Raw genomic sequence first — 27,429 nt, forward strand, 5'->3', positions numbered from 1 at the left:
ATCAGTAATATGACAATGTTCTTTACAATAGCCCAAACCAACTAAGATCAGAGTTTACTACAACACCAGACGAAAGTCATTATACTGTGTACTGATTACGGTTAAATCAGTATAATGTTTAACATTACGGTTAAAACAAACTAACAGAATGTCCAGACATAACTAACATATTGTGGATACATATGTAACATCTAACAACTAAGCACAATTCAAGCATGTTCAGTGCATGAACACTAGTCCAGTACTAACACTGGTATCAGCCTCCTGTGTTCAGAGAGGAACAACCAAATCCCTTTTACGGTAGTAAAGTGGTCCAACGTCACCAGACTTCCTCCTGTCTGGCTGAACGGTGATTGTTGGAAAACTGAAATTCAACTTCTCAGCGTTTCTCCAGGATCCAGAGCTGCTGCATGTTCTGCTGTTAGAGACCAGAGCTCTGAGCTCATGGTGAGGGTGTTACTCTGCTTATGTGTGGGGTTTGGGTTTATGGACCTGACTGTAGATCTGACACGGGTCATCAGCTCCTTCAGACCTGTGGAACGAATTTATGAACCATTTATCAGAATCAGCCACAGAGTAAACATTTTATAATACTAGTAGGTGTAATGGCATGATATGCTCACAGGGTGGCAGCAGAGTGTCTCTTGAAGTTCACAGAAGCATATTGAACATCCTCTTCCTCTGGTGGGCCAAGTATATGTCTTGTGGTTGCCGATGGAGACACTTCCTGTGTCTGGTTTCGTGTGAAATATACAGTGCCATACTGAACATCATCCTGGTAAGTTGAGAATTGTGAGTGTGTGGGGTCAGAGGTCATGGGCAGTGCAGAGATGTTTCCATACACAGGAGTAGAGTCATGAGAGAGAAACCTACCACTGTAAAACATACCACTGTAAATCCTACCACTGTAAAACCTACCACTGTAAAGTCTGCCACTGTAAAGTCTGTCACTGTAAAGTCTGTCACTGCCTGTACAGCCCAGTAGAACCTCAGACCCAGTAAAGAAACCATTTGGGTCATTATGAAGCCTCACGTCTGTCCTGAGTTTCTCACTAAAACTCACGTTCACACTGTTCTCCTCACGTCTGCTCCTGGGAGCTGCAGCTCGACTTCTGTAAGAACAACACAGAAACATCAGCAGAAATATCTGACCCACATAGTGGACCAAAATAAATATGATAAATCTTATGAAGAAACCCCAAAGGGATAAATGTGTCTTGCACTTCTCACCTCATCCACAGGAGGGCAGCAACAAGTACCAGAAACAAACCCACAGTGACTCCAGCAGCTGTATACATCATAGCTGTGTTATCTGCAACAGTGAGAAGACTTTACACACACGTGTAAGACTTTACACACACATGCGATCAGTCACAGAACTCAGTGAACTCAAATGCTACAGAACCAGAGAAGAGAGATCAAGACCACCTCAGTCTGCATACTGAGTGTCTCTAACCAGCGTAGGAACTCCGCCCAGCCCACACCGTACCTGATGTGAAGGGCCATTCTGTTGAATTGGTTGATCCAAAGAGATTCTTCGCCTCACAGTAGAAAGGTCCAACTGTACTTGCATTTAAAGTTAAACTGGTGCCATTTCCAATAGGTATGAAATCACTTCCTGTCTTCCTGTACCAGGTGTAAGTGCTGTTGGGGTTGGAGTCACTGTAGCACAGCAGGGTGATCAAGTCCCCAGACACACGGTCAGTAACAGACGGGACTCTGGGAGGGTCTGAAGAGCAGAGAAACTCAACACGTCACTGAACATATTACACTCCCAACACAAGAGGATCTCACACAGCAAACTGCACCTACATAACACGTCCAGCAGGGCGGTGGAGTTGTGGTGTCCTAGCTGGTTGTGAGCGGTGCAGTAGTAGAGTCCACTGTGCTGGGAGCTGATGTTGGTGATGCTGTAATTCTGGCCTGTTCCCAGCAGTGTGTCTGCAGCTGCTCTCTGCTTAAACCAGGAGTAGTTGAGAACAGGAGGGTTTGCATCACTGCTGCAGGTCAGAGTCACTGAACCTCCCTCCACTCTCTCTCCAGAGGGAACCACCACTGCGCTGGTGTTTCTAGGGGAATCTGTTAGGGAGATTAATATAGTTTTACATGTTATTGTTGTTAATGAGGTGGTTTAGTTACAGCAAACAAATAACACTAGTGGTAGATAAATATGAGTGGGTTGTGTGAGGATTGCGTGTTGGTTGTGTGGTTTGTGTGTGGGTTGCGTGTGGGTTGTGTGTGTTGTAAACTGCACTCACACACTGCAGGAGAGGTGATGTTCTCATGTCCTTCAACAGCACAGCTGTATCTGTCTGCACATCTGTCTGCAGGTACAGAGCAAGAGACGGATGTGCAGTCAGACATTCGCTGTTTGTTCTTGAACCAGATGTAGGTGGGGTTGTTGGTCAGAACACAGGTGGAGCTACACATCAGGTTCTTTACACCACGTCCGTCTGACACTGTAACCGTTAGACCTGTGAGTGATTTTATTAACAATGTTTAGGTATTATTTAATAAAACATTTTGATGATGAACCAAAATGTTTTATGTTACAATTACCTGTGACAGACAGAGTGACTCCAGGTTCACCAAAGTATTTACCCGTAGAATCATCAGTGTAGAATCTGAACTTATATATGTGAGCATCACTCTCTCTCAGGTGAGTGAGTGTCATACTACTGGTGTTCTGGGAGTTCTGTCTATACTGCACTCTCCCAGAATACCCCTCTTCCTGTCTCACATCCACAGGTTCAGTACCAGACCAGTTAATGAACCAAAATGACTTTGTGACCTTCTTATTATTTGGGAAAGTGAAGTAACTGTTTAAATCCAGTGATGAGCCATTCAGACCACAGATAGTTGAGACAGAATAAGTCACACTCCAGCAGTTCCTCTGATTTGAATCTTTAGAAACACCTGAAACAGAGAAAGTAAATGAAACAAAACCAGAAACACCAAGAATATTAAACCACAACTCAGACATCAGCACCACCCAGCAAAGTGTCTCTGAACATGTTTACTATAAATAACCAGAATCAGTTTAAAGTGGGCGTCTCACAGACAGCAGGAGAACGGAGCTCCTCGTGTCCTCTTACAGCACAGGAGTAGCTGCCTGCATCCACACTACTGCCATACACACGCAGGTCACGTGTGTTGTGGTTGGACACAGGCTGTCCGTTCCTGAACCAGATGTAGGTGGGGTTGTTGGACAGAGGACAGGTGGAGCTACACATCAGATTCTTTACACCACGTCCGTCTGACACTGTAACCGTTAGACCTGTGAGTGATTTTATTAACAATGTTTAGGTATTATTTAATAAAACATTTTGATGATGAACTAAAATGTTTTATGTTATAATTACCTGTGACAGTCAGAGTGACTCCAGGTACACCAGTGTATTTACCCGTAGAATCATCAGTGTAGAATCTGAACTTATATGTGTTAGCGTCACTCTCTCTCAGGTGAGTGAGTGTCATACTACAGTTGTTCTGGGAGTTCTGTCTATACTGCACTCTCCCATAATACCCCTCTTCCTGTCTCACATCCACAGGGTCAGCACCAAACCAGTTAATGTGCCAGAATGACTTTGTCACATTCTTATTATTAGGGAAAGTGAAGTAACTGTGTAAATCCAGTGATGAGCCAATCAGAGCACAGATAGTTGAGACAGAATAAGTCACACTCCAGCAGTTCTGATCTGAATCTTTAGAAACACCTGAAACAGAGAAAGTAAATGAAACAAAACCAGAAACACCAAGAATATTAAACCACAACTCAGACATCAGCACCACCCAGCAAAGTGTCTGTGAACATGTTTACTATAAAGAACCAGAATCAGTTTAAAGTGGGCGTCTCACAGACAGCAAGAGAACGGAGTTCCTCGTGTCCTCTTACAGCACAGGAGTAGCTGCCTGCACCATCACTACTGTCATACACACGCAGGTCACGTGTGTTGTGGTTGGATACAGGCCGTCCGTTCCTGAACCAGACGTAGGTGGGGTTGTTGGACAGAGCACAGGTGGAGTTACACATCAGGTTCTTTACACCACGTCCGTCTGACACTGTAACCGTTAGACCTGTGAGTGATTTTATTAACAATGTTTAGTATTATTTCATAAAACATTTTGATGATGAACTAAAATGTTTTATGTTATAATTACCTGTGACAGTCAGAGTGACTCCAGGTTCATCAGTGTATTTACCCGTAGAATTATCAGTGTAGAATCTGAACTTATATGTGTGAGCGTCACTCTCTCTCAGGTCAGTGAGTGTCATACTACAGGTGTTCTGGGAGTTCTGTCTATACTGCACTCTCCCATAATACCCCTCTTCCTGTCTCACATCCACAGTGTCAGTTCCAGACCAGTTAATGTACCAGAATGACTCTGTCACTGTGAGTCCTGTAGGATATTTGTAGGAGCAGGAGATCTGAACAGATGATCCTTTGAGAACACACACACGTTCATGAGTGTAAGTCACACCCCATATGTCTTCACCCAGCACACCTGGAACACACACAGTCTCAGTCAGCACAAAATTACAGTTTTGATGACAACATTGAAAATTTTTTGACTGAAGTAAAATTGGTGTCTAATTGGTATAGAACCAAGAGACTCTTCTCATGTGTGTAACACGTTCTCTGTGAATTTACAGGTAAAAACGAAGATTCTTTATACAATTTTCAGGGTGTACCTGTCTAAAATATGCATCTCCTGACCTAATATGTTTGGTGTTCCCTCTTTTCATCTGACACCCTCATGTAATATGATTGGTCTAGATAACACGAGATTACACAAGAATACATAACCTGATTGGTTACAAAATACATCATCAGACCCAAACACAAAGTTGAGCTATTTATTAACTCATACATATATCTTATTTTAATGCCTGTAGCATCAAGAAGCGATAGAGTGGAGACGTACTAGAACACAAAGAACAAACAAGCACAAACCGTAAAATAACACTGAAGCACAAACACAAAACACAATCGTACATGAAACACAAACGAGCAAACATCTCAAACATTAGCAACAATGACCAGCACAGACTAGACAAAACAATGGGTTTAAATACACAAGAACAAAGGAGCAACACATGATTACACTAACAATGGGGCTGGGCTACAAAATACGAGGAGAGACTAAGAATGACTAAACGTGTTACGTTCCCCACGGCAAACCTTCTTGTTTTGATTTTGTTTGTTTGTTTTTGTTTCAGTATTTACAATTTATAAATAAGCTAAAAATGAAATGAACAATTAAAATAATTATTAAAGGGCAGTCATGGCCTGGTGGTAGGGAACTGGTCTTGTGACCGGAGGGTCGTGGGTTCGATTCCCAGACCTGAGGCCATGACTGAGGTGCCCTTGAGCAAGGCACCTAACCCCAACTGCTCCCCGGGCGCCGGGCTAGGGCTGCCCACCGCTCTGGGCACGTGTGATCCACAGCCCCCTAGTAATCACGAGTGTGTGTGTGTGTGTGTGTGTTCTAACTGCACAGATGGGTTAAAAGCGGAGGACAAATTTCGATTGGGGTGTAAAAAAAATATGGCACATTTACAAAATAAATACAAATAGAAGAAAACAAACATATGTGATGTGTGTGTGTGTCAGCATATTTGCCCAATGAACCCTAATATGATTCTGATGTCAATATCTTCTATTTTCTTTCTTTCCGTTTCATTCATAACGGTATCTACTGTGTTTGTAGAAAATGTAATGTAAAAACTTACCTGTCAGTAACAGCAGGACTGTAATATTTCCTGATGTTCTGGGAGACATTGTGACCCCCCACACACACACACAGATGATACCTGAACAACCTCAACACTCACTCACTTAGTTTCATGTAAAATATCAAAGAATGAGCCACAGCTATAAAAGACTAACACATGTACATCCTATAACAGACTAACACACGTGTTGTACAGCCTATAAGAGTCAGGAGCAGGAGCTGTTCAGCTAACTGCTACTAATAAGAGGAACCCAGTGGAGCTTCTCACCATCAGTGAGTCGTGTGGTTTCAGATATTTTCAGCATGTCTATCACACATCAATCAAACACACAGACGTTTAACTCACCAATTAGCCTGACACTGTAGAACTCTTCATTAATGTTTAATTTACACAACAGACCAATATTTAACATGCAGATGTCACATACTGACACGACTAAATGACATTTATAATTTTTTATGATTGTCCTGATTGACAACTTTTATTTCTCTTAGTGATATTCTGGAGTTCAGTGTTTTCCTTCAAAACATCAAACATCCTGTGACTGCAAAACAAGCCAAACTCATCACACCATCATCCCCGCACCTCCACCCAAACACCTCCACTCCTACACCTCCACCCTCACACCACAATCCCCACACCTCCACCCACAGACCTTCACCCACACACCACAATCCCCACACCTCCACCTACACTTCCACACACATCCACTCACACACCTCTACCCAGACACCTCCACCTCCACTCTACGCTAACACACCACCACTTACACACCTTCAGCCCCACACCTCCACTACTACACCTCCACCCACACACCTACACTCACACACCTTCACCCACACACCACCACCTATACACCACCACTCACACACCACCACTCACACACCTCCACTCACACACACCACCACCCACACACACCACTCACACACCTCCACCCACACACCACCACCCACACACACCACCACTCACACACCACAACCCACACACCACCACTCACACACCTCCACCCACACACACCACCCACACACCACCACCCACACACACCACCACCACCCACACACCACCACCACCCACACACCACCACTCACACACCACAACCCACACACCACCACCATCCACACACCACCACTCACACACCTCCACCCACACACACCACTCACACACCTCCGCTCTAGTCCAAAGGATTTTATCCAACTGAAGACAGCCCAGTAAACAATACTCCCACTGAAGACATCCCAGTAAACAATATTCCCACATCCCAGTAAATGTGAGTACAGTGTGAGTGAGAACAGGAGGATCTCTGTATGTAGGTTCTAGGTAGGAGCAGGTGTGAACTCTTCATACTCAGGTGATGGTGTTCTTGGTACACATGGTCAGTGATTCAGAGAAGTCAGCAGAGTTGTATAGTAACGAAGTAGAACTACTTCACTACTGTACTTAAGTACTAAAATGCTGTATCTGTACTTTACTGGAGTATTATTTTTTCTCCTACTTCCACTTTTACTTCACTACATATTTTCCATCAGTTTAATACTTTTACTCCGATACATACAATACATGTGCGGTCGCGTTGCGAGGTCGTGCACCTCTCGATTTTTGTGCGTGCGAAGTTACAAGGTGGAATTCATGCACTTGTACGCCACTTTGAAGGTCCATTTTCAGTATTTTCCAGCACCTTCAGCTTAATTTACATATTTATACAAATACACATATATTCGAAATAATTCGCTTTTTATCTCATAAAATAATTTTTTTTAATCTGGTAACAGCAGAAGAATAAATGTATTACATAAGCTTGTTGGCATTTTAATGTACATATTTTGGCACCTTCCACACTGTCAACTCTTTTCATGCTGACTAAAGATGTGCCCATTTTTATAGTGTAGTGTTTTTATAGGTTAAGGGCATTTATTGAGGGTAAACGCAGGGCAGTAGGTTCAGCCTTATAAACCGACGGACGGATTTTGCGTCCAAAATACACCTCGTTTTCTAAATAAAGGTGAACTTGTACTTCTGCGTCTAACCAACGACGTAGCGGGACATAGGTTATCTGTTTTATGTGTACGGTGTTAAGCCCAGTTTTTGAAGTTGCTACTTGTTTGTACATACAGAACACTTGTATTTGTGGTCTTTGACATATTTGATTTGTAAGTGATATATAAAAACAATTGATAATCAAACTTTGACGGCTTTCTTTAATTAATTCAAAACACAATACTTGTACTTTTTACTTTCAGTACTTGAGTAATACATTTTAGAATAAACTACTTGCAATACTTAATTACAAAAAATGCTGAATACTTCTGTACTTCTACTTAAGTAAAGTTTTTAAAGAACACTTCAACTTCTACTCAAGTCAATGTTTTGATAGAGTACTTGTACTTTTACTCAAGTGTGGGTCTCTAATACTTTATACAACACTGGAAGTCAGAATAACAAACAGACAACAAAGTGTTCAGTACACAGTGAACAGTAGAAACACATCTCAGTGACAATAAGGTTTAAACAGATAGAGGGAATGAGCAACAGATGTCACCAATAATCCAGTGATGAGAAACGTGTCAGTGTGCAGTAACTGGGTGACAGTTCCTTTGGTCTGTGTTTGGGGTTCTGGTGGTTTTATTTATTTACCGTGAATTTTAATCATAAAAGAGTCACATTTGCATGCTAAATATTGGCCTGATGTCCAAATTAATCACTAATAAAGAGTTTTGCAACTTCAAGTTAAATGGCACGACTGTAACAAGACAAGATGTGTGATAGACATGTTGAAAACATTTGAAACCACACGACTCACTGGTGTGAGATTCTGACTGGTGTGAGATAAACTAGTCTGAGTTCCTCTTTTAAGAGCAGTTAGCAGTTAGATGAACAGACTAACACACACGTACAGCCTATAACAGAAATACAATTACAATTTCAAGCATTTTTAAGTAGGCTACCTTAGCCAAAATTCCAGCACTTTTCAAACCTGAAACACAAAGCAACATTAAAATTCGTCAGGTAAATGTTCCTTCTCCTGTTTTTGAGGGGTGTTTCTTTATACTACCACATATCGTTATGGAGAACACTGCACAGAATGACGTGAACGTGCTCGCACTCTCACGCAGCGTGCGGAGTCGAGCGCTACGGTCAGACGCAAAAGTATAACTGAGCAAAGAAGAAAGCAAAAACATTTTTACTAAGGAAAATAAAAATAGTAACGCACAGTTACTTGGATAAGTAACTTACTGGACTGGAAATAGTAACTTGTTATATTACTCATTACTGAAAAAAGTGGTAAGATTTGAGTAACGCGTTATTGACATCACTGTTTACAACCCACACAACCCACACACGCAACCCACTCATAATTATCAACCACTAGTGTTATTTGTGTGCTGTAACTAAAGGACCTCATTAACAACAATAACATGAAAACTGGATTAATCTCCCAAACAGATTCCCCTAGAGGTTTAGAGGTTGTGTTTATTTTTAAAGTTAACACCGTGTTTGTGTTCAGATCCCCCTAGAAACACCAGCGCAGTGGTGGTTCCCTCTGGAGAGAGAGTGGAGGGAGGTTCAGTGACTCTGACCTGCAGCAGTGATGCAAACCCTCCTGTTCTCAAATACTCCTGGTTTAAGCAGAGATCAGCTGCAGACACACTGCTGGGAACAGGCCAGAACTACAGCATCACCAACATCAGCTCCCAGCACAGTGGACTCTACTACTGCACCGCTCACAACCAGCTAGGACAGCACAACTCCACCGCCGCCCTGCTGGACGTGTTATGTAGGTGCAGTTTTATCCTAATGAAACAGTGAAATCGGTATATTTAAATATAACATATACACTACCGTTCAAAAGTTTGGGGTCACCTAGACAATTTTGTGTTTTCCCTGAAATCTCATACTTTTATTTATCAAATGAGTTGCAAAATGAATAGAAATATAGTCCAGACATTGACAAGGTAGAAATAATGTTTTTTTTTATTTGAAATAATTTTCTACTTTAAACTTTGCTTTAGTCAAAGAATGCTCCCGTAGCAGCAATTACGGCATTGTAGACCTTTGGCATTCTAGCTGTTAATTTGCTGAGGTAATCTGGAGAAATTTCACCCCATGCTTCCAGAAGCCGCTCCCACAAGTTTGATTGGGTTAATGGACACATTTTTCGTACCATACGGTCAAGCTGCTCCCACAACAGCTAAATGGGGTTGAGATCTGGTGACTGCGCTGGCCACTCCATTACCGATAAAACACCAGCTGCCTGCTTCTTCTCTAAATAGTTTGTGCATAATTTGGAGGTGTGCTTTGGGTCATTGTCCTGTTGCAGGATGAAATTGGCTCCAATCAAGCGCTGTCCACAGGGTATGGCATGGTGTTGCAAAATGGAGTGATAGCCTTCCTTATTCAAAATCCCTTTTACCTTGTTCAAATCTCCCACTTTACCAGCACCAAAGCAATCCCAGACCATCACATTACGTCCACCATGTTTGACAGATGGTGTCAGGCACTCTTCCAGCATCTTTTCAGTTGTTCTGCATCTCACAAATGTTCGTCTGTGTGATCCAAACACCTCAAACTTTGATTCATCTGTCCATAACACTTTTTTCCAATCTTCCTCTGTCCAATGTCTGTGTTCTTTTGCCCATATTAATCTTTTTCTTTGCCACTCTGCCCAGAAGGCCAGCATCCCGGAGTCGCCTCTTCACTGTAGACGTTGACACTGGCGTTTTGCGGGTACTATTTAATGAAGCTGCCAGTTGAGGACCTGTGAGGCGTCGATTTCTCAAACTGGAGACTCTAATGTATTGTCTTCTTGCTCAGTTGTGCAGCGGGGCCTTTTACTTCTCCTTCTACTCTGGTTAGAGCCTGTCTGTGCTCTCCTCTGAAGGGAGTAGTACACACCATTGTAGGAAATCTTCAGTTTCTTGGCAATGTCTCGCATGGAATAGACTTCATTTCTCAGAACAAGAATAGATTGTCGAGTTTCAATTGAAAATTGTTTTTTTCTGGCCATTTTGTGAGTTTAATCGAACCAACAATTGTAACGCTCCAGATTCTCAACTAGCTCAAAGGAAGGTCAGTTTTATAGCTTCTCTAATCAGCAAAACTGTTTTCAGCTGTGCTAACCTACTTGCACAAGGGTTTTCAAAATATCCAATAGCCTCCTTACACAGTTAGCAAACACAATGTACCATTAGAACACTGGAGTGATGGTTGTTGGAAATGGGTCTCTATACATCTATGAAGATATTGCATTAAAAACCAGATGTTTACAGCTAGAATAGTCATTTACCACATTAATAATGTATAGAGTGTATTTTTGATGTATTTAATGTTAGCTAAATTGAAAAAAAAAATCAGCTTTTCTTTCAAAAATAAGAACATTTCTAAGTGAACCCAAACTTTTGAACGGTAGTGTAAATACATTTTGTAACACAGTGGTTTGTACAGTAGCAAAAACACTGTGAGGGTTATAACAGAAACGGGCGAACACAAGCGCCAAACCACAAAATAAATGAAGAACTGAAACCTACCAAAACAATGCAAGAAATGAGAGGAATGGAAAAACACTGTTCACGGTCCGGGCAAAAACAGAAAAATAACAGATGCGGAAACCTCAAAAATAAACAAAACCTAGAAAGCGAACTCAGGACGCCGGGGGAAGTAGCTGTTTCTCTACAGTATAACGAGAGAATCTAAAACAAAAAAACCTCCCCAAAACAACCAACAAAACTGGACAGAGGAACAAACAGCGAAGGAAAACTTTGATGGGCATGAGAGCAGCGCAGGAAAGAAAACACTTCACAAACACAAACAGAAACACAGAGAGAGAGAGAGAGAGAGAGAGAGAGAGAGAGAGAGAGAGAGAGGACGAGACACCAAGAAATCGCAACACGGTACTGAGACAGCAGGCCGGTTGCAAGCACATAGCGTAGGGCTACAAACAACTCACACACTGTATCTGTCTTCCTTAAGTAGAGAGAAAGACAGGTGCAGGTCATCACCGCTGATTGCGCTGATGAGCGCTGGTTCGTGAGCTCCCCCGGTGGTGGAAGATGGCACAACCCTGGAGCCAGCCCTGACATCTTTGTGATGGCATTTCACCAAACTGAGTTCAGTTCCACTTAGCAGCACATATTCATTGTAAAAATCTTTTAACCAACACTATAATGTCAATGTAGTGCTGGTCTGGCCAGTATCAGAAAGCACTAACATCTACTAGGTTCAAAGGAGAGGTAAGTCAAACGAGAGCAAGCTGAACAATTGACCAATTTATTGCCCCACAACTGATCATGCAAACCACAATGTAAAATACTGTAAAACAAAAATAATTAAACAAAAGTAAATTGCATGAGGTTTTCAGATTCCTACAAAGAAAAATCGGTCCCTCTAATATGTGCACGTATGAGTAGAATCCAGCAGAGCCGGCCCTGACCAATGTGGTGCCCCCTGCATCATCAATCATCGGGTTGATTGTATCAGTATTAAAGACACAAATAAAAAGCAAATGAATTATAAATATTACCGTATAACAAGAAATAAATATAAAGGTGTTGCACAAAAAATATTTTTAAAGTATTTTACATAAAGTAGTGTAGAGAATAACTTTTAAATATCACCACCACCAGTGCAAATCAGGGCAATTTGCCTACTGCAACATTGTTATTATTTCAAAAGTGCATCTGAAATGAACAGAGGAGCATATGTGTGTTTTAACAAGCTAATAAGCTTAATAAGTTTTAATAAGCTAAGCTAATAATAGCACCTACTAGGATTGGGCAGTATGATGACAGTATTGTAAAATTGTGGCAGTATATTAACCATGTGACGTGATGCAACTTTGAAAAATGGGACATTTAAGACATTTTGCGCATCCATTAAAAAGATCTGTGGGCGGGGTCAGCAGTTGGAGCTCACTGGTTATGGAGTGGCGGTGTTCACTAATTGTCATAGAGGGGAAAAAGCCACAATGATGACGAGTGCTATTTATGAGTCAAGCGAGCTGGTTTCAAAGAAAACACCACTGCTACAGCTTGGCAGCATTTTGGATTTGTTTCAAATTAAAAGGGGGAGCCAGCAAACCTATATGAGTCAGTGTGTAAGACCTGCTTATAAACATTCTCCGCCAAAAATGGAAACACATCAAACATGTATTCTCATATTAAAACTAAGCACCCTTCAATTTAGGGGTGACCTGCAATAGTCGCTGATTTGACTATAGTCGACTATACCCCCTAGTCGACTATGAACGTCAAGGTTTTATATCTGATGCATGCCGCTACTGGAAGCCAGTGAAGAGAGCGTAGCAGAGGAGTCACATGTGAGAACTTGGGTAGATTGAAGACCAGTCGTGCTGCAGCATTCTGAATTAGTTGTAGAGGTCTGATGACCCATAGAGGAAGACCTGCAAGTAGGGAATTGCAGTAGTCCAGCTTAGAGATTACTAGAGACTGCACAAGCACTTGAGTAAACTTTATATAAGACTTAACAACTCACGTGACAGTATCACATTGCAAACAGCAAACATCCAGACAGCGTGAGGACAGCTAGGCATAACAAAGTATACATAAATTAGACAACTGACCAAAGACAAGAATCACAAAGGATGACAGAACACCTAGAACATACCGAACGACAAAAACAACGTAATGAACCACAAAGACAGGCAGCGAACAAGGAACATAAATACCATTACTAACGAAGACTAGACAAGATACAGCTGACAAGAATGACAAGGGTTATTAACAAAACAAACCACAACAAACTAATGAAACGTAACCATGATTGACACGGAAGGCGAAGGTGACAGTACCTCCCTTCAACGCGTGCAACACCGAGGTGCGCAAAACAAGAATAAATTACACAGAAACAAGAATGCACAAAACATCCACCAACGATGCCGGAACCAAATAATCCCAAAAGTGGAACAACAAGGTTGTCACGTGCGGCTACGCCCCCTCTCCTAGCTGTCACTCTGGGTTCCCTCGTGTCTGTGTTCTTGCCCGTTTGTCCCGCCCTGCTCGTTAGTTTTATGAATCCCTCGTTTGTTACCACGCCCCTGTGTCATTGTCATCACCTGTCCCTAGTTTAGTTCTGTGTATAAAAGCCCCTGAGTCTCCCTTGTCCTTGGTCCGGTATTTTGAATTCATTTGTGATCGTGTTTATCCCACCGCTGTTCTCTGTGCCTGACCGTTTTCGTGTTTCTCCTGTTTCCCGTGCCCCCTGTCTTGTGATGCCTGTCTTTGCCTGTTTTACGGACTGCCCTCCTGTTATCGACCCTGCCTGGCTATCCGACGACGAGTATGGTATTCCCTTTAATAAATCTCGCTCTTCTCAGCGATTGTGTCCGTCTCCTCGCTCCGTGGCGCAAGCTACGTTACAAAGGTTTTTATTTGTGCATTGTGCATATTTCTATATCTATAAAATTGAAATGTGTACCTAAAATGAAGGTTCGCATGCGCGTCTGTCTTCTCAGTGCCATCTCAGCCCCCTGGTGGCAACTCTTAACGACTTATGAGTCCTCTGGAGCAGTCTTAACTTTTCGGGAGAGTAAGAGTGATTCTTATACTTGAGAGCTTTGATAACTGGCACTTACACTTAACTCTGTGAGTAGGAGCAAATCTAAGAATTTTTCAGCACTTAAGTCCAAAATTCCACTCTAAGAAGTTTGATAAATACGGGCCCTGATCTTTCATGATCTCGGTTCATAGATATTCCTGATTCATGTTCCTAGTGTTTTCTCTAGTTACTTCTGTTTGTGTACGTTTTCACCACGTTGTCCTTCTGCTCCGGTCCATGTAGTCTGTCTCCTTTATCATTTTGTTGTTAGTTTCCCTGTCACTTCTGTTATATTCTGGTTCTGTTCCTCTTTAGTCTAGGTTGCTTAGCCGTTGATGTTTACCCTCATCGTGTTCTCCCTCTCCCCCCCCCCCTTTAGCAACTGCTTCCCTCGTTGTTTCATGGTCCTCCCCTTTGCCTTTAGTCGTACGTTTGGTTTATGTTCCCGTACCCGTCGTCTTTATTTAGTTGTCTCGTATTCCTGTTTAACTATGTTACCCCTTCCGTATTTAGTGTAGTCTCTGTCTTCTGTGTGTTGTTCCCTTTTAAATAAATATTCATTATCTTGTAGTCGCGTCACCCCTGTCTCTGATAACATCACAGAATGTGACCTCCTAATGCTGCAAATTCATATAAAATGTTTTGAAACTCTGCTGTTCATAATTTGGAACAGTGCGTTTTGACGCTTTTTTTTATATATATCATTGGGAGGTTTGTTCAATAAAATTCAATTTATACTATAACAGTTGATGACTTTTATTATACTGGCTCATTCAACCATTAAGAAAAATCAGGGAAAATATCATTTGTATAATAATTTGGAACGAGGTGTATAGTGCTTTTTACAACACGTCACAAAGCAGCTTTACAATCATATGGGTCCAGATCCCTAATGAGCGACAGAGGCAACAGTGGTGAGGAAAAACTCCCTATGATGGTGGAGATTAGGAAGAAACCTCGGGAGGACCAAGACTCAAAAGGGAACCCATCCTCCATTGGGCGGCCCGTTAGCACAAGTCTGTATTTATAGTTCAAATGTAGTTCTAGTTCTAATTCCAGGCTGAGTAGTCACAGTCCCTTCAATGCAGATGAATATGGGTGAGGAGCACGGGTGAGGAGTATGGGTGAGGAGTATAGATGAATAGTATAGGTGAGGAGTATGGGTGAGGACTATGGGTGAAGAGCACGGGTGAGGGTGAGGAGCACGGGTGAGGAGCACGGGTGAGGAGTACGGGTGAGGAGTATGGATGAATAGTATGGGTGAGGAGTATAGATGAATAGTATAGGTGAGGAGTATGGGTGAGGAGTATGGGTGAAGAGCACGGGTGAGGAGTACGGGTGAGGAGTATGGGTGAGGAGTATAGATGAATAGTATAGGTGAGGAGTATGGGTGAGGAGTATGGGTGAAGAGCACGGGTGAGGGTGAGGTGCACGGGTGAGGAGTACGGGTGAGGAGTATGGATGAATAGTATGGGTGAGGAGTATGGGTAAAGAGACTCTTCGCTGTCTTGTGCCCAGCGGGTGGACTGATCCCCCAATGACTGTACATCACTTCAAATACCAACTGAAGACTCAATTCTTTGAAAAGCACCTTCATTAAACCCAATCCGGCTTTTTGAAGATGTTGTATTTGTCTTGGTTAGTAACTGATCTTGAAGTGTGTGTTATGACATCACACTGCTCGTTCTAGGGCACTCTGGGTTTTGTCCTTGCTGCTGTTCTGATGCCTTGTGTCCAGCAGGGGGCACAGGTCAGTCAGCTGCTTACCAAGTCTAGCCCAAGTATGGCATTAGATGAAACAGGTTGAGAGTTCCAGGTTTAGTAATAGAATAACTTGGGGCTACTGGGGTGCTGTAAAATGTTGACAGGGTAAATGGGCCCGGAGAGGGTTCAGAGGCAGCAGCTGGGGGTAAGGAAAGGGCAGTAGAATGTCATGAGGCTAACTAGGATGCACTACAGTGTTAATTTGGTAAGGACGGGTGTCTGCAGGGTAAGGAACTGGAGCTCTAATTGGGATGCAGGGGGGCAGGGGGGTAATAGAATGTTTGGGTGGTAACTGGAGGGCTATAGAATTCCAAGGGGTGGGAGTGTGGTTATCTGTGGGATATGAGGAATCAGTGGTGTAATTGAACACGCTGGCATATCCTGAAGAAGAGGAAGACTACCCTGTCCTGCCAAAAAAGGATAGAGTAGAAGACAGAGAGACTTAGAGAGAGGGAGGGAGAGAGAGAGGGAGAGAGAGAGAGAGAGAGAGAGAGAGAGAGAGAGAGAAACCAAGTCAGACTGAGCTGGGTAAGGCTTTGAATTGAAGACATATGGTGAGTAACTTATTTTTTTATAACCTTTTTTCTTTTTGATATTTTTTGGTGAGGTTTATTGTCTGTAAGATTCTGCTGGTAGTCAGATTTTCAGGTCTAGTGAACAATTTATCTGGTGGAGTTTATCTAGTGGACAGTTCATCCTGAAAACTAGATTCTGCCAACAATATAATTGTGTACTTCTGTGCATGCATATAATTCCCGTTGTACTTGTTCCTGCCTGTGTTAAAAAGATCAATGAGTGTGTGTGCGTGTGTGTGTGTGTGTGTGTGCGTGTGTGTGTGTGTGTGTGTGTGTGTGCGTGTGTGTATGTGAGACAGAGATGTGACATAAGATATTTTAACTTTACTAATTTTAATTTACTAATTAAAATATGATTATTTTGTTATCATTTTTTCTCGTTCTTGTGTTTAAATCTCCTAAATCTTTACACCTCTTCCTCAGACATTCAGTCTCTCCCTTTCCCTCCCACACTGTAAAAAATATTACCATAGTTCAAAAGCGGCCTTAAAGTTCCAAGTTAAATCAAATTGAAATTAATACTTATTTTAACTTGTGAATTTGAGTTCAGATTGGCTTCGAAATCCTCTCTTCAAATTGTTTTTACTTTACAGCATGTCTTATTTCAACTTAGTAATGAAAGTTTATAATACTGATGATTTATTTACTTGAGGTTTGTTAACTTTTCCCAATTATTGACTTACATATTTAATTTCAAGAAATTCCTGACAATATTTTTCAAGTTGAAATAATGTAAAAACATTTAGTGTTTTAACTTATGAATTACATGTATAACAAACACTTCTGCAGCAATATCTCACTTTTATTTTTAATGAAAAAATAAATATGAAAAGCAGTCACAGGATTGTAAAGCAGTAATACTCCAAATTTACTTTCCATATTTCCAAAAATGGAATACAACAGCTTCAAACTTTAAACTTGTGTAGTTGCCTTGGGTGTGTGTCAGAGAAAATATTCCATTGTGAGGATGTTGCACAAAAACCTTCAAACTCCCAAACTGGTCATACCAGGACAAAAAAAAAACCTTAACTGTTAAACTGTAATTGTTAAATTGTTAAATGTTCTAGTGAGTATGTCCAAATTCAAAAAACGAAATCCTGAAGGGTACATTTGAATCTTGAGGACCTACTCCCTACATCAGAGGACATGTGAGTTCAAGTAGACATGGCTTGCTTAGGGCAGAAACATCAGCATGCCATGAACTAGGAAACTAGACAGATAAACATTTTTTTAAAGAAACATTTAGCAAATGTGTTTCATTTTTCAGTCCTTATTTATGCAAGTGTGAGCATCATTAGTTTTCTTTCAAGACAGACCTAAACTTCAGTCACCTTGTAGGTTTTACAGTTTGTACCTCAAGAGTTTGTTTCTTAATCCGTGTATTCTTGCAGAGGCTTGGTCAGGTTTGATCTTCATCACCACTCACTGCAGAAACTCAAAGGAATATACTTCACAGCTTGTGGATACTGGAGATTCACACAATAGATGATGCCCATAAGTATGGCAAAGCTGCATGGCACATCTTTGAGGTTGTGTAGTACAATAATGTCCTCAGCCACAGCTGCCACACTGAAGATCTCCTGAGGAAAGGCCTCCTGTAGAACACCTTCATACCCTATCAGCAGACCAACCGGTATTCCCCTCATAGTCACATCCAGTGTCTCAGCGTGAGTCTTCAAAATCAGAAATAAAAGGACTGTCACCATTTTATCCATAAGTGCAACATTTACACACTATAAAGTATATTCAAATTTTTACCATAATCCAGTTTTCATTTTTTTTTTATTTACTTCTAATGGTAACCCCAGAACTGAGAACGAGAAGCACTGACCTAAGCAATGGATTGCCAATATAGAACTAATAATGTATCCGTGATATACCAACGACTATCTAGTAATACTGTTGATACAGCAATTTTAGTTCCTCATTCATTACTCATACACTGATATAGATACATAAACTGATAAATGTGTGCATGCAACTGCAGTTCTGTTTTGCAGTAAAAGTTAGTCTTACATCACACATCCTGACAACAGGATCTTCAGATAAGTAGTAAGACAGACCAAACCAAGCTGCAGTTCCTCTTCTCTCATTTGTGTTATACAAAAAAAAGTATACTGTAATATTGAAAGTGTTGACAAAATTGTTGTATTTTACTCTCATCAGATTGAACACTTACATCATTTTCAAGGCACTCTAAAATGCCTTTGAGTGCTTGCTTCTTTCCAGACACCTCCAGCAGTCTTGGAACCAGAGCATCAAGTCCATCAAGAAAATACCAGTAAAGATCTATGGTGACGACTAGGGGTAGACGATATGGCCCTAAAATAATATCATGATATTTCAGTATCATGATAACGATATAATATATATTGATATAATATATATCAATATAATATATATATATAACTTGATGATATAACAAAAAACTGAAAAATATTTTATTAATTTCAAGAAAACTTTATTGCAAAAATAATAATGTTCACATTGTATTTAGAATTTTAAAAAGTAAACATTTTGTAGAAATTAAAGAATTTTGCACTTTTCTATTTTGTATTCCCAGAAAATAGGACATCAATTAACAAATCCTACAAAAACTAAGATTAAAAACAAGATTTAAGTGCATGTTTTAAAAGTTTTATTTTAAACACTCTAAAGTAAACACAACAAACACCAACACTTCCTTCCAAAGAAGTAAAATGTGCAACACTTGCACTTTCATTTCTGACATTTATTTGTAAAGAACACATGTTAATTGTAGCAAGTTTCAGTGCTGACTTTGGCATGGTATGATAAGTGTGACGCCAGGGGCGTCGGGACAGAGGCAGCCGGAGACGGGGGTTGAACAGAAGGATGTTTATTATCCATGGCAATCAAACCTGTAAAGCTCTTAGCGCACACACTGCAAGTGATGCAAGGTAAAGCTCGTAGCGCACACTAGTAAAGCTCTTAGCGCACACACTGCAAGTGATGCAAGGTAAAGCTCGTAGCACACACTAGTAAAGCTCTTAACGCACGCACTGCAAGTGATGTAAGGTAAACCTCGTAGCGTACACAGGTAGGGAACGCAGTGACGGACTCGCTGTGACCAGAGACGCTCATGTAGCGGCAATGTGCAGCACTGGACCAGACGACCTGCGGGCTTAAGAAGAACAAAGTAAACAAGAAACAGGTGCTCAGTATGATGGTGATTGTGACTGTGGGAGTGGTTGCATGCGCGGGAGTGTGTGCTGGGATCGGCTGCTGGCCGGGATGCGCACCCTCTGGTGGCGACCTGGCCCCCTCACCGTGACAGAGCCCTCACCCAAGGACCCCTCCCGTCGACTCCCACGCGGTCTTCCCCGTTGCCGCGGAGCTGGCCGGTCTGGATGTTCCCTGTGGAAGTCGGCGATAAGGGAGGGGCCTACCACTTGAGAGGCCGGTATCCAGGAGCGCTCCTCCGGTTCGTATCCGACCCAGTCCACCAGGTACTGTAAGCCACCTTTTCTGCGCCTCGAGTCCAGTAACCTCTCCACGAGGTACGCGGGTCCGTCCGATAACTGCAGGGGCGAGGGCGGCTGTGACGTCGAGGCCTCCTCCAATGCACCCTCTCTGTATGGCTTGAGAGCGGACACATGAAACGCACGCGACACACGTCTGTCTTCGGGCAGACTGATGCGATAAGTAACTGGGTTAAGCCACCTCAAGATGACGTACGGGCCGGCATATCTCTCCCCCAGTTTACCTCTCCTGCCCAGGCGTCCATCTTCGGTGGAGACCCACACCTTATCCCCTACCTAATAAGATGGGGCCTCTCCCCTCCGATGGTCGGCTTTCCTCTTGAATCGCCGGATCGCCTCCTTCAGCTGCTGATGGGTGTCCTCCCACACCCGCTCGCTCCTCTTACACCACTCCTCGATGATGGGCTGGTCTGAGGACGCGGCGTTCCAAGGATAGAGCGGCGGCTGGCGACCGAGCACGCACTCGAACGGTGTCATCCCCGTGCTGGAATGAGTAAGGGAGTTCTGTGCGTACTCGGCCCAGGGCTGAAGGGCGCACCATGTGTCCACGTGCTCGCTGCAGTAAGTGCGCAGGAACTTTCCCACCTCCTGGTTCGCGCGTTCCGCCTGTCCATTAGCCTGCGGATGGTAACCAGAGGTTAGGCTCACCGTGATGTTGAGCTTGGACAGGAACTCCCGCCACACACGCGAGGTGAACTGCGGACCCCTGTCCGACACGATATCCTCAGGCAGACCGAACTGCCGGAATACATGTCGAAACAGAAGATCCGCAGTCTCCCACGCGGTGGGCAGGCCCCGCAAGGGGAGGAAGCGAACCATCTTCGAGAACCGGTCTATCACCACCATGATGACCGTGTTCTCCTCGGACGGGGGGAGGTCCGTGACGAAGTCCAGAGCGATGTGCGTCCACGGCTGCTTGGGTGCAGGGAGAGGGAGGAGCTTACCCGCAGGAGGAGTGTGTGGCACCTTGCACCGCGCACACACCGCGCAGGACGCCACCTGCTGCAGTATGTCCCGGTGCAGCCCCGGCCACCAGTAGCGAGCCCCCAACAACTGAGCCGTTTTCAACACCCCTGGGTGCCCCGTCCCCACTGACGTATGAGCCCAGCTGATGAGGGCACTACGGTGTGCGGGGGGAACGTACTTATGGTGCGGTGGGCAACCTAGATGCGGGTTCGCTGCCTCGATCTCCCGATCAATCTTCCACTCCAAAGCTCCCACAACACACTCAGGTGTAAGCACCGGCTCCTCGCTCGTCGACTCCGTACTGCCAGGAAAGGACCTAGATAGCGCATCCGCACGCTGGTTCTTCTCTCCTGGCTGGTATGTTACCTGGATCTTGAAACGAGAGAAATACAGAGACCACCTGGCTTGGTCCTGATATATTCCAGGTTTTTGTGGTCAGTAAGCATGGTGAATGGATGCTTAGCTCCCTCCAGCCAATGTCTCCACTCACCGAACGCCTTACGCATGGCCAACAACTCACGGTCTTCCACCCTGTAGTTGCGCTCGGCAGCGGTGAGCTTCTTAGAGTAGAAGGCTATGGGACGGAGGGAGCTATGCTTCTTCGGCCGCTGTGACAGCACCGCGCCTACTCCCACATTCGACGTGTCTACCTCCACTATAAAGGGACGGTTAGGATCCGGTTGGTGCAGAACCGGCGCGTTGATAAACGCTTGCTTCAGCTGGTTGAACGCTCTCGTAGATCTCTCTGTCCAGCGAAGCTTAACTCCTCCCCCTCTCAGCATGTCAGTAAGGGGCTCTGCGATCTGGCTATATGCGCGAATGAACCGCCTATAGAAATTCGCCAAGCCCAGAAATCTGAAGCTCGCGCCGTGTGTGAGGCTGCGTCCATTTCACGACCGCCTCCACCTTCCTGTGCTGCATGTGCACGGAGCCTGGCCTAATGGTGTAACCTAGGAAGTTCATCTCACTGAGATGAAACTCGCACTTCTCGAGCTTGCAATACAAACGATTGCGCAAGAGCGTGCCCAGAACTGCCCGTACATCACGCACATGTTGGTCGTAGGAGGGAGAATAGATCAGAATGTAAGCGACAACGCATCTATTCAGATACTCCCTTAAGACCTCGTTAATGAACGCCTGAAAGAACGACGGAGCAGAGGCCAAGCCATAAGGCAAGACGCGATACTCATAGTGCCCCGTAGAGGTACTAAACGCCGTCTTCCATTCATCACCCTCGCGTACGCGAATAAGGTTGTAGGCGCTGCGCAGATCCAGTTTAGTGAAGACTTTAGCCTTCCTTAACTGCTCCAGTGCCGACGGCTCACACTAGTAAAGCTCTTAGCGCACACACTGCAAGTGATGCAAGGTAAAGCTCGTAGCTCACACTAGTAAAGCTCTTAACGCACACACTGCAAGTGATGCAAGGTAAAGCTCGTAGCTCACACTAGTAAAGCTCTTAACGCACACACTGCAAGTGATGCAAGGTAAAGCTCGTAGCGTACACAGGTAGGGAACGCAGTGACGGACTTGCTGTGACCAGAGACGCTCATGTAGCGGCAATGTGCAGCACTGGACCAGACGACCTGCGGGCTTAAGAAGAGCAAAGTAAACAAGAAACAGGTGCTCAGTATGATGGTGATTGTGACTGTGGGAGTGGTTGCGTGCGCGGGGGTGTGTGCTGGGATCGGCTGCTGGCCGGGACGCGCACCCTCTGGTGGCGACCCGGCCCCCTCACCGTGACAATAAGTTTGCAAGAAGACTCATGTAACCAATAACCAAAAATCCTTCAAAAACTAAAGTGCAAAAAATGCTGAGCATGTTGCTTGAAGTTTTTTAATAAACCAGTTATACAAAACAATCTTAATCTTTAGATTAAACGAAGAAAGAAAAAAAAACAGTATAAACTAGACTGCCTTTAAAAATGCATAATGTACAAATCGGACACCCTAATTTCTGAAATAACTTAGTTCTTTGTTAAAAAGACAAGCATGTTCACTGTAGCAGGCTTCAGTGCTGATCGCTGGCGTGTTACAATATTGCCTTCTGTGCTAAAAAGCCTGTAAAGGCTGTACTGGTAGCTGGGATGGACAGGTATTTTCTTGCTAAACGACCAACCCGAAGAAAGTTAATTTCGTGCATCTTCCACCATGCAAGAGGATCGTTTCACTGTCTGCTGGAGAGCACTGCAAGTTTAGCTCTGTTTAGCTCTGCTTCCATTGTGTGTGTACTCCCTTGTCAGGGACTGCCCTCTTGAAAAAGCTTCCAAGAGTCTACTTTAGTCCCATTGCATCACTTGCTGTGTCTAGTGCTGATGCTGAAGCTTGCTGAGGTGTTTCAAAGTCAGAGGAGAGAATAATGCCTTGAAGAAATGTTATATCTCCGGTCTAACTTTTTAATAAGCTGGATAAAGCCTTGCTTCTGGACTGTTTGAATTGGCATATCTTTAGCCAAACAAAATGCGATAAATTCTGTAATTTCTTTTCAGCGTTTGCTCTTTCTGTCACAATCAGCTGTGATGCTGTGCTGTTTGCCTGGGTTAGCGTTACTCACTTTGGACGGTGGACTCTTTGCGGCTTTTTTGACTTTCCTCATACTGACATGGGTGCTTCTGACGGAGGTAGTGGAACAGATTACTCGTGTTTCCACCTTTTGTCATTATCTGCTTCTTGCATATCTTGCAAATCACCGCAGCTTGTTGTGTTTCTGATATTTTGTAACCAAACCAAATAAACACCATGAGAGCAATTTATTGTACTTACGAATCGCCTGACAAATTAAAGACTCAGACAAATGTTCTGTCACTGAATGATGCACACAACCTCACCCCCCCCCCCTCTCTCTCTCTCTCTCTCTCTCCCACCCCCGATTGATTTTCCTTCTTCCGTTGACTTGTGGTGATGTTCCACCAGGAAAATGTATTCTTCCGCCCTCTGGTTAGGTTGGTTTGAGTAGTACATTTTTAACTAATGTAAAAACGAAATGAAAGGCTAAAAGTTCATAAAATTGAGTTGAAACTACAAAACTTGACTCAGCAAATCAAAGTTAATTTAAAAATAATGTTATCATGACTTATTGCTTAAATATTTTTTTTACAGCGCACTCTCCCTCTCCACCTCCATTGCTCGCTCTCTCTCTCTCTCTTTCTCTCCCTCCACCTCTCCATCCCACTCGCTCTCTCCCCCTCAGATGTTTTGTGCTCTCTCTCTGTCTCTCCCTCCACCTCTCCATCTCACTCTCTCTCTTTCCCTCCATTGCTCTCTCTCTCTGTCTCTCTCTCCCTCCACCACTCCATCCCACTCTCTCCGATTTTAAAGTCACACACACATTATTTTTGTGGGATTTGCATGTTTTCACCACACTAATACATCTTTCTCTTTTAGCTCTAATTCCATGTTTCATTTTTTTAACCTTAAAAGATAATTAAATCTGACCTTCTAAAGGGTCTCGGTTCAGATCCCAAGACATCACTCAGAAACTAGTTCAGTTGACCCTGCACAGTTTATGTGAAGAGCGGGAAAGAGAGGGAGACAGACATTTTTGTTTCTCTCATATGTGCTTTTTAAAATGTGATTAAATACTATTTTTATTGTTATTTGATTGTTTTTTCGACTAGTTGTTGGTTTGAGTCCAGGACTGTCTCCCTCTCTTCAAGAATTTCCCTCTGGCATCAATAAAGTATCTATCTACTATCTATCTATCTAGCTATCTAGGACTCAACATGAGTCTTAATAATCACCTCTGTTCAGTGGTTAAAGTCTTAAACGTTGCTAGGGCAGGCAGACATGCCTAACATAGCAATGTCGTTTACATAATCAGTTTATTTTGATGTACTCACGCTGTTACTTTATCGTGATTTACTCAGTGAGTTTATCGTGATTTACTGTTAGTTTATCATTATTTATTCACTCTGTTTATTGTGATTTACTCACTCTGACTCTGTTCCCTCTGACGGGTCTAGGTTTGGGTCTATTCCCTTAGACAGGTCTAGGTCAGTGTTTGTCCCCTGTGACGGGTCTAAGTCTGGGTCTATTCCCTCTGATGGGTTTAGGTCTGGGTCTGCCCCTCTGACAGGTCTAGGTCTGGATCTGCCTCTCTGACAGGTCTAGGTATGGGACCCTTAGACTAAGGTCTCTGTCTCTAGGATTCTGATCAACTTAGCAGTACTGTCAGTCGCTCAAAAACATCTGATCAGTACTGTAAATATTGTTATTATTGCTAAAGAGAAATGCCAGATGTGTCACTTAGGTAAGTGTGTGTGTGTGTGTGTGTGTGTGTGTGTGTGTGTGTGTGTGTGTGTGTGTGTGTGTGTGTGTGTGTGTGTGTGTGTGTGTGTGTGTGTGTGCACGTGTGTGAGTGTATAGAGTATTTAAGACTCCCACAGGCTCAGAATGGCAGGTACAGTTCCAGCACTCCCAGAATCCTTTGCTCCGAGTCCTGACAGTGTCTTTTCTGATCAGTTTGGCTTCTACTCCCTGGACTGTAATGTTCCTGGCTTATCCAGAGTCATCTTGGACAAACTCAACATGAAGGACTACTCAGACTACAGGTGAACACACACCTGCGTCTTCAATCATTGGTGGGCATGATTGGTCTGGAAAAAAACTTTACATTTATTTACATTTTATAGAATACACCTTTTTCTTACTGAAGTTTGAGTTTTTAGAGCTTTAGTGTTTTAGTTTGGAGCAAAAGGGACTAAAGAGGGACTAATCTATGCTGATTCTGGATATTTCCAAGTTACTCATTAATTATGTAGGTAAATCAGTACAATGTAATATATTCCTTTAAGGTCGCACCAAAAAAGGTGCGAGCAACAAAGAGCCAAAACAGGAGCCGCAACTGTTACATGTTTACTAAACGTTAGTTAATTATTGTTAATGTGTTACTTCATGTGTTGTTCATGTTAACTAATGCATTAGTTAACGTTAGTAAGTCAACACATAATGTAAAGTGTTACCCTGTTTGGGTCTAATATGTGATGAATTAAACTTTGTCATCAAACTAACTACATACGCCTACTAACTACATATGCCTACTATATATATATATATATATATATATATATATATATATATATATATATATATATACACCTACTAACTACATACGCCTACTAATTACATACGCCTACTATATATATATATATATATATATTACTACCAGGCCTGTCGCGATAATTACATTATCGACTTATCGTACGATAATTTTTTTTACTGTGATAATTTTTGCTGATGTCAATAATTGGCCATTGGGTTTCCGCGCAAATTTGTTTACATGAGAATAAACCGCAACCACGTTAGATTTCAGAAAGGCACGCAGTGCTGCTCTCTCGCACCACCCTCCACCCTTAATGGAAGACGAATCTGTGATCAGAGAGCGACACCGACCGGTTAGGCAATGAGTACGGCACACGGAGAGCGCATGCGTCAATAACAGTGCCTCCACACTAATAGGACTTTCTTAAAACTAAACAGCTCCAGCAAGAACGTTTAGAGTCGTCCAGATGGACTTTGTTTCACTGATGTTCTCTCAGGGAAAAAATGTCACTGTGTCCTCAGTAAAGCCTGTGTTGGAACTTCTCAAAGGTGAACTGTTATCTCCAGACCCCAGCGACACTGAACTTACAGCAAAGATCAAGGAAAACATGTGCAGAGCACTGACAGAGAAATACAGCTCTCCTGAAATCCAAGACCTCCTGAGAAATGCCACCATCTTGGATCCGAGGTATCATGGTAGCATGGAGGATGAAGAGGTCTTGGATGATGTCAAACATCAGCTTGTGCAAGAGCTACTTGACATGAAAGAAGGACGAAGTGAAGAAAGTGCGATGGAGTGAAAACGATGGAGATGGTGGTTCTGAACATGCAGCATCCAAGAAGAAAAGGCTGAGTGACCTTCTTCAGAACAGAAGAGCTAAACTCTGTATCAGTTCTGTGTATCAGTACCAAAAAGAGTACAGGCTGATGCAGAGCTGACCAAATTCATCCAGGAAGAAGTTGTGGATGCAACATCTGATCCTTTGATGTGGTGGTGTGACAATCACAGACGATTTCCTCTTATAGGCAAGCTGGCAAAAAAATATATGTGCATTTGTGCAACAAGCACTAGTTCAGCGAGGATGTTCAGCACAGCTGGGAATATTGTTACCCCAGAGAGATCCTGCCTCACGGCCCACAAGGTAAACATGTTTGTGTTCCTCGCTCGGAATTTGTCTGACATTTAAAATACATATATAGCAAGAGCTGCTGAGCCATCTGTGTTTGATCATATGGACGCTTCGGAGTTTTGAGCTAATTTGTGATTCGTATCACTGTGATTTATAGCATATACATATATGATC

General features: G+C 43.0%; 2 protein-coding genes across 5 annotated transcripts in view; one reads left to right on the forward strand and one right to left on the reverse strand.

The window, feature by feature from the left end:
- Positions 1-1,065: 1,065 nt before the first annotated feature.
- On the reverse strand, positions 1,066-4,033 carry LOC143487666 (contactin-3-like). The gene is made up of 8 exons (XM_076986719.1): positions 3,859-4,033; positions 3,363-3,716; positions 3,059-3,277; positions 2,560-2,916; positions 2,259-2,474; positions 1,813-2,079; positions 1,490-1,729; positions 1,066-1,112 (listed from the first exon to the last, which is right to left on the reverse strand). The coding sequence occupies exons 1-8, from the start codon at positions 4,031-4,033 to the stop codon at positions 1,066-1,068; spliced, it is 1,875 nt and encodes a 624-aa protein (XP_076842834.1).
- Positions 4,034-9,373: 5,340 nt separating this feature from the next.
- Positions 9,374-27,429, forward strand: part of LOC143487642 (putative protein MSS51 homolog, mitochondrial) — a 29,917-nt gene continuing 11,861 nt past the window's right edge. The window contains exons 1-2 of one of the 4 annotated variants that reach the window (XM_076986698.1): positions 9,374-9,509; positions 25,451-25,635. In XM_076986698.1, the coding sequence (XP_076842813.1) occupies positions 25,478-25,635 (158 nt within the window). In that variant the 5' untranslated portion in view covers positions 9,374-9,509; positions 25,451-25,477. Of the gene's footprint in view, positions 9,510-16,173; positions 16,603-25,450; positions 25,636-27,429 lie in introns of those variants that run through there. The other 3 variants (XM_076986699.1, XM_076986697.1, XM_076986700.1) reach the window with 3 other exon arrangements.

Source organism: Brachyhypopomus gauderio, unplaced genomic scaffold (genome assembly GCF_052324685.1).
Source record: "Brachyhypopomus gauderio isolate BG-103 unplaced genomic scaffold, BGAUD_0.2 sc49, whole genome shotgun sequence".
In the NCBI taxonomy this organism is placed as follows: Eukaryota; Metazoa; Chordata; class Actinopteri; order Gymnotiformes; family Hypopomidae; genus Brachyhypopomus; species Brachyhypopomus gauderio.

Bases quoted from the DNA above. Each gene is read 5' to 3' on its own strand.
- LOC143487666 (XM_076986719.1), bottom strand. From the start codon at position 4,033: ATGTGTAACTCCACCTGTGCTCTGTCCAACAACCCCACCTACGTCTGG. The intron at 2,475-2,559 runs GTAATTGTAACA...AATCACTCACAG, and splicing joins AGTCACTCTGTCTGTCACAG to GTCTAACGGTTACAGTGTCA. The intron at 1,113-1,489 runs GTACGGTGTGGG...TTGTTCTTACAG, and splicing joins AGAATGGCCCTTCACATCAG to AAGTCGAGCTGCAGCTCCCA.